Source organism: Euprymna scolopes, chromosome 16, assembly GCF_053919585.1.
Source record: "Euprymna scolopes isolate OS-2025 chromosome 16, ASM5391958v1, whole genome shotgun sequence".
NCBI lineage: Eukaryota > Metazoa > Mollusca > Cephalopoda > Sepiida > Sepiolidae > Euprymna > Euprymna scolopes.
The window spans coordinates 106,056,890-106,065,268 of record NC_136497.1 but is presented as its reverse complement, the minus strand read 5'-3'; the positions used below and the strand labels follow the sequence as shown (position 1 = coordinate 106,065,268).

At 42.7% G+C, this 8,379-nt stretch overlaps 1 protein-coding gene across 1 annotated transcript; it reads left to right on the top strand.

Moving 5' to 3' along the window:
- The first annotated feature begins 276 nt into the window (after window positions 1-276).
- Window positions 277-942, top strand: LOC145296213 (uncharacterized). Its single transcript, XM_080142423.1, has one exon. It carries the CDS (start codon window positions 277-279, stop codon window positions 940-942), a length of 666 nt encoding a protein of 221 aa, XP_079998549.1.
- The last annotated feature ends 7,437 nt before the right edge of the window (window positions 943-8,379 follow it).

Here is an 8,379-nt window from a genome sequence, read left to right as displayed (position 1 = left end):
TGGTGTCAGCGGGATTTCTCTCTTTGGAATGACCCATATACACTCAGTGAACACTTCCAACACATGTATAATACTTTAAACTCTAGTCTTACATACAACCTCGTCTCTGTACGAAAGAGACATTTATTGAATCATGTGGATTTAAACAAGCTTGGAATTTTGACAAAGCCTATTCTTCAATAAACATGGCGTATGCAATTCCACCACCAGCAAAAATGGAAGTGGATGGCGATTTGTGAGAAAACTGGGCGCTTTTCAAACTAACATGGGAGAACTATGCAGCCACGACGGAAATTGGAAAAAAGCAGCAAATGTACAGGTAGGCACACTTCTTTCACTAATCGGCAAGGAATGTCTGCAAATATACAAAAACCTGCCAATGTCGACAGAGGAACGAGCAGACACAAAAAAATTTTGGAAAGACTGACAGAGTACTTTGAACCCAAACAGAACATCATATACCAACGGTATACATTTAATTCCTGTACACAGGAACAGGGCAGAAAATTTGACACGCATTTGATCAAACTAAGACACTTAATCAAAATGTGCGACTACGATGCCCTTGAGGATGAGCTACTGCATGACCGAATAGTAACAGGCACCAGTAATAATAATGTTCGGGCCAGGCTCCTCAGTGAATCTGGACTCACCCTAGACAGGGCAATAGATATTTGCAGGAGCACCGAACAGGCTGAACAGCAGCTCGGCAAACTGAACAACTCAACAGAAACTATCCACTACACCAAGGGAGATAAGAGAAAGCCACGAGAATTCATAAAGGACTGCAAATTCTGTGAACAGAGCCATGACAAAATAAAGTGTCAGGCTTATAGATTCACATGTGCTGTCTGCTTAAAGCGCAACCATATTGCCAGAGTATGCCAATCACAGGTGCAACCCATCCCATCACAACGGCAAAATAAATCCTCAACACAGTAAACGGCAAAGGTGCGCTATGTGGAAACAGAAGCAGTCAGTAGTGACAAAAGCATTTATGCCCTGAGAAGTCTCACAGATCGCAAACACTATCAGGCAGACGTTTGCATATCCACCCTGGGAGACAGCACAAAAACCTTATACAAATTCCAAATTGACACTAGGGACAACTGCAGTACTTTGGCCTTTGCTGACTACAAACACATTACTAAGGCACCACTACAACCGTCTCTCACAAAGGTCACATTCCAACTCGTGGATAGCAACTCACCATCATTACTTTCTGGACGGGCTAGCTATGCAGTGCACTGAAGCTCATAGCTTTTAACACAGAATATTAGCAGTGAAGCTTTTTCTATTAAATATTAAAAAAAGTTAGGATGATAATATTAAATTAAATTAAAATTACATCGTGTTACATATAGGGGGGGGGTTAAAACTGTGGCGCGCGTTATTGTTTTTGATTAATTTTCAATGTAACAGTTTACTTTTGTTTTTTTACTTTTGTTTTGTGTACGTTAATTAATAAGTTTATTTTGTTACTTAACATTGTTATATTTTAAGTTAGTTGATTAACTTGTTTTCTTTTTGTTGAAATTTCCGGGACTAACTTCAACTTCCCCCAGCTTGCAAGCATAGTATTCGTGTAATCACATTTTTCCCCTCTGGTTATCTCCCTTAGATTTAATGATCCGTTGGGCGTTGACATAATCGCCGATTTTACACCCTTTGAAACAAACACTCAATAGGATTATTAAACATTTACTGATTCAGCAAATTTGAGAACATTTGAAGCAATGAAATATGAAAATCTTGTTGCAGAAAAAGAAAATATTTTTCCCTACTAGCAGAATCGTTTTAACTTAACATTTTCACAAGAATATTACAATATTCGGTATCGACTGTTAAGTTATCAATAAGCCATATGGGCAGATAACTCTAAATAAACAAAAGTTACTTCCCCTGATAAATTTTTGCTGGCTATTTTAAAATATAGGATTTAAGAAAACGCGATGAAACGTTGTTAATTTTAATAATCAGTAAAAATATCTTCCGTTTTCTCGCACATGCTTGCTTGCTAAATTATTTTTTAACTATTACAGATAGAGACGACAATTCAAATAACACTCTCCTGCTGAGTTATCTCCCTTGACTGATATGCGATCATAATTCAATCCTGGCGTAATGCCTTTTTTTTTTTTTTTTTAATTTTTTTTAGTCTTTTCTCCTTTCTAAAGATAATGGCTCATAGAGCGGGCCACAAAGAGCTAATAACATAGTCTTTCAGGTATGATGGTTTCGCTCTACGTCTGGGGGGGGGGACGAGTATGTCTTTGTCTATCGACTGTCATGGGGCCATGCCCATGGGCCGTGGGCCGGTGTGTTTTGTGTCTGTTCCATGGGAGGAGTTGACTGGAATCTTCTCCTCAGTCACAATAGGGGTTGGCTGGTTGGTTGACTGCTTAGTAGTAACTCACTGTCGCTGGTTACGCTCCCCTTCAGTCTCCATATAAAAAAAAAAAACGGGTAAATATCCAGATCCGCTACTACAGAACACCGACCACTCTAATTTGTTTTAAATAGGTAATTGAGGTCGGTGACAACGAATCTGATAGTCAAACTTGGGGCAAATTTACCGTTTGCATGGTATTTACGCCTGAACCCACGAACTACTTTCCACCATTTTGCAGCTTCCATTTACGCAGTAGCATAAACGACGGCTTCACCAAGCAAACTATGTTGGGGGAGGGGATTTTTTTTTTTTCCAGGACATAGAATTTTCTAATTTTCAAAAATACATTATAGCACTTTTTTGGGTGGAAAATTTAAAATTAGCTGAAAAAGAAATAAAACAAGAAAAGGAAAGCACTCCAAGTTGGAGTAGGGGGGAGGGTTTAATTTATCTGTTTTTTTTTTTACCTGGAACATACCTGGAACATAGAATTTTCAAATTTTCAAAAAGTAACACACCAACATTTACCAATTAGAACACCATTTAACATTTTCCGAAGATTTTACTGTTTACATTGGGGGCGCGAGCGGGGGGCGGTGGATGTGATGTTGGGGCGCCCCCCCCCTGCTGCCCCCCCGCTGCCCCCCCCGCTGCCCCCCCGCTCGCCCCCCCCCCCGCTCGCGCCCCCAATGTAAACAGTAAAATCTTCGGAAAATGTTAAATGGTGTTCTAATTGGTAAATGTTGGTGCATTACTTACGGAAAAACGTTTAACTAAACTGCAAAAGCACCTATTAAGCCACATAAGTTCTATAATTTAATCCCCCTCCCGCAAAAAAAGAATGAAAAACATAAAGATGTTTGGTGCTTGTTTTTGTAAACCACATTAAAAACTACATGAGACAAAAAAAAAGTCCCCCAATTTGTTGTACTTTTCTTTAGCTGTAAGTCATTAAAAAAATGTCAGTTCATAATTTTTTGATTGGTACGCCATGTGAGAAGGCAGTTTGCTAGGTTAAGCAAGCCGTCGTTCATGCTGCAGCGCACGCGCGTAGCGTAAACGGAAGCTGCAAAATGGTGGCAAGTTATTCGTGAGTTCAGGGGTTAATACCATGCAAACGGTAAATTTGCCCCAAGTTTGACTATCAGATTCGTTGTCAGCGACCTCAATTACCTATAAAAAAACAAATTAGAGTGGTCAGTGTTCTGTAGTAGTGGATCTGGATATTTACCAAAAAACGGTCTTGTGCCTAATTTGCTCAGTGTGGAAGCAAATAAATACCAGCAGTTTCGCCCGGTCCCTGGCTGGGCATGAATCTCAAAGTGTTATATCCTGTTTCGGCAGCTACTGCAACCAAAGATTATATGTGGGGGCAATTCCACATATAAGACCGTTGCTCTTGTAGCAATCAGTTATTGGTCACTCTAGGGGAATCCCTTTATACCAATTGTAACTATCCAGCTCCCCCACTCCCAAGGGAGCTGGTCCCCATTTCCCCTTCACTCTTCACATTAAAAAAACAGCTTTGTTCCTAATTTGCTCAGTGTGGAAGCAAATAAATACCGGCAGTTTCGCCCGGTCCCTGCGGGGGCTGGGCATGAATCTCAAAGTGTTATATCCTGTTCCGGCAGATACAGCAATCAAGGACCCTATGTTGGGGCAACCCCACATATAAGACCATTGCTCTTGTAGCAATCAGTTATTACTGTCCAGGAAACCTTTCAAACCAATTGTCACTATCCAGCTCCCCTACTCCTAAGGGAACGGGTCTCTATTTCCCCTTCACTCCTCGCATTAAAAAACGGCCTTGTGCCTAATTTGCATTGATTGCAGTATCTGCCAGTATATATATTACACTTTGAGATTTTGGCAATCAGTTTTTGGTCAATGTTGGTCAAACCTTTCATACCAATTTTCACTAATCTCTCCAATTCAAAAAACGGCCTTGTGCCTAATTTGCTCAGTGTGGAAACAAATAAATACACTGTCCTGCGGGGGCTGGGCATGTATCTCAAAGACCATATGTGGGGAAAACCCCATATAAGACCATTGTTACTGAGCAATCTGTTATTGGTCAATGTAGGGGAAACCCATCTGAGGAGATGGTCCCACTCCCCTTCACTTTCAATATTTAAATACGGGCTTGTGCCTAATTGGCTAAGTGTAGAAGCAAATAAATAACCTGTCTCTGTGGGGCTGGGCATTAATCTCAAAGACCGTATAAGACGATTGCTCTCGAGTAATCAGTTATTGCTCAATGTAGGGGAAATCTTTCAGACCAATTTGTTGTATCCATATCCCCTACTCCCCAAGGAGCTGATCCCCATTTTCTCTTCACTCTCTACATTAAAAAACGGCCTTTTGTCTAATTTCCTCAGTGGGGAAGCAAAGAAATCTGGCAGTTTCGCCCAGTCTCTATGGGAGCGTGGCATGAATCTCCAAGACCATATGTGGAGGCAACCCTGCATATAAGACCATTGCTCTGAAGCAATCAGTTATTGGTCACTGTAGGGGAAACCGTTATACTATTTGTCACTATCCAGTTCCCTTTCGGGTGGACTGGTTCCCTTTCCCTTCGCTCTCCACATTAAAAAAACAGCCTTGTGCCTAATTTGCTTAGTGGGGAAGCAAATAAATACCGGCAGTTTCAGCTGGGCGCCCATGCTGGCCGGGAGTTGGAGGAGGCTCCTGAAGTGACGACTGACATTACCAGTCACATCGACCGAATCCACCAGCTGAAGGATTCCAGCAGCAGCAGTTCAAGCAGCCCTTATCAGGGCTACTAAGTTTTTTCACTAATGCGGTTCACTACTGCTTGCCTCCTGAGACCCACCAGCAGCAAACTTCACTCCCAGTCCAGCACTTCCAGCTCACTCCAGCAGCTTCCTGTTCATTCCCGCAGCCTTTTCTAGCCCTTGATGCCACGAACTCGCTCCAGCACCTCCAGCTCATTCCTGCAGCCTTCCAGCCCTTGGTGCCTTCCAGCTCCTCCTGCAGCTTTCCGACAACCTCACCTGCACCTCGCTTCTCTGGCCTGAAACCTCACCTGCACCTCACTTGCATCTTGCTCCTTCAGCTTGCAACCTTGCCTGCAATTTAGCTCCTCTGTCCTGCAATCTCGCTGTTCAGACTTGCAACCTGGCCTGCACCTGGCTCCCTAATGACCATCCATTCCTTAACACTGATTCTCCGTTATCAGTATCGTCTGTTCCTTAACACTGACCACCTCATTCTTAGTGTCCGCCATCCATTCCGGATCGCCCTAATGTTCAGTCGATCGTTCCAAATCCAGCAATCAACCCTGAACCATTCTACGTCTAGAGTACTTGTTCCAAACCTCCAGATCTTAGTCTCCAATGATGTGCCACCTTCTGGACAACCAGCATCCGGATCATACGATTTTTCGCTTCTTTTGCAAATGAAAGGCGAACTCTCATCTTTAACCAAACAACCTGTGTCTGTCATTCTTCCTTTGCCTTTTTGCTGCTTTCTTTTTTGCCCATGTCTACCTTGTTAGTTGTTGGGTCGATTGTCTCCGGACGACTGATCTTGCAACAGATAGAACCGTCAGTAATGACTCATAACTGATCAGCAGGACGGGGGTTTCTGCCAAAGTCAAAGGCTTCTGAGCAGTGAAGAATACCTCATGTAAGTTGTCAGACCAGTTTAAAGCATCCAGTGACTCTTTTTCTGCAGTGGCTTCATCTAAAGGGCTTAGAAAGTGGGAACAGTTACGAATGACACGGTTTAAACCCTTGTAGACTCCTATGAATGATTGTAGACCCTTTACAGTCTTGGGAGGCTGACAGAAGCTAAGTGTTGCAATATGGTGGGGCCCAGCTGACAATGATTCCTCTGACCATATTCATCCACGGATGGTTGTTTGCTTAGGACATATTATGGTTTTGCTGACGGATAGTCTTAAATTAGCCAGAGATAGAGTTGCAAGGACTCTACGCAAAACTGATAATAGGTCTTCAATGCTGTTAAAATCATATATCCTTCCACCAGCAAGTCACCTAGTACTCTACACATTAGTTCTTCCAGAGCTGTTTCTGATCCTGGCATACCCATTGCATATCTTGTATAGACATGCATGCCTCTGAAAGGGGTCACAACACTGCAATATTTCATGGATTACTTTGCCAAGGGGTCTGATAGAAGGCGCTAATGAGGTCAGCTTTGATAATCCATTGCCACTGACCTTCCTTAGAGTTGAGTTAATGTTCGGCATGGCAGATGACTGAGACTTTGCATATCAACCAATGCTGGAAAATGATGTCCTCCATTAGGCTTTTTGACAAGGAAGGATAGGCTCGCATACTCCATTGTTACTCCAATATCTTCTGAGCGGGAAAACACATTAATGTGTTCTAACTCGTCAAACTTAAGCTGCAGTTCTCGGAGTCTGTTTGTATTGTATAGGGGAAGTCAGCCTCAAAGCTGGGGTGGTTGTGTGGGACCCATATTAAGTGACAAAATGAGCTGCTATACCCAGGTAGATCCTCTCTGAAAACTTCATAAAACTTGGAATTAAACTGTTGAAATTTCAGTTTCTCTGCAGAGGATAACATGTTATCTGGGTCGATGACCACACAGGAAGTGATGTTGTCATGGTGTTTACTTGAAGTTGGGTAGATATTCGGCATGCCAGAAGATGTTGTTGTTGGAATGAACGTGGATATAACCTGACAAATGTGTTGTAACCTACGTATTTGTTGTGGTTCACTCGTGTTGTTGTCAAGATGCACTTTTCCTCCTACACTCCTTGTGATTATGTGTAATGGCCAAGGTTTAACAGGTAGTATGTGGCCTGAATCCCAACGAGGCTCAATGGCAAATTCGTCATCCTCATCCGCAGGCATGAAGACTTCCAAGTACTCGCCAGGCCACATTGTGGTTTGTTGGGGTGGGGCACATAAAACATGAGCACATCTGACCAGTCTTGTGCTGGAAGAGGATGTAGTAGAGCCATACGTGAATTGTGCGTCGCCAATCCATATCTCAAATCTAGTGAGTCTCACTGACAGGTCATTACTGCGCATGAATGGGACACTGCCAAGTATCTCGGTGTCAAGATCCTCAATAACCAGGCCTTCAAAGAAGCACATTATGCCCCCTCTCTCCAGACTAAGCCTTGTCTCTCCAACCATATTGAGGGGGTGGATCCGTCTGCTTGTTTGGCCGACTGGGAAGTTATTGTGATTTTAGTGCCAAGACGCATGGCTGTTAAGTGTCAAACCATATTCCCAGTCGCACCACTGTCCACAACAATCTGTACCAGATGATGATTTGAGGACATGTTGATGTAGAGGGATTATTCGGTTTTCACTCATTGAGAAGTTGTCATATTTTCATTGTCTATGTGTACATTGCTTAAGGTCTCTGGACAATCAGGCTCCTCATCATCGAAGACGTGAAGGATCTGACAAGCCTTAGTCATATATCTACGGTCTGATACAGGAAGGTAGATGCATTCACTCAAAAATGGTTTGTGTTGAGTCTCTTAGCCTGACTCCATAGTGGACAACTCTTCTTCAGTTGAGGCTTTCTGGTATATCAAAGTGGAGTAGTAAATGTCCGATTCACAGACACCTCATTTCCCAACTCCTCAAGTAGAGAATCCAATCCGAGGGAGATCTTTGGCTTGATTGATGCTAATGTGCGTGATCTCAACTCCATCCCATAACGTTGTTTGACTAATTAAGGGTAAGCTGGATGAATTAGGTGCAACCAAATGAGGACTATTAGATTCTCTAACATAGGGGTGCCTTCTTCATCTTCTGTGGGAACACTGTCATGATGACATATTGGTATCAGTGCAGAGTAAGGAGTCGTCAATGAAGGCTGCAAGTCTCTGAAATAACACTTTTGGGCGTTCGTCCAGTTCAAGCCTAATGGAATCAAAGTCCAGGAAGTAAGAGCCATAATTTCTTATGGTTTGCCAAACATTTCTTAATGATGTTGAGTTCTTAACAATGGCACTC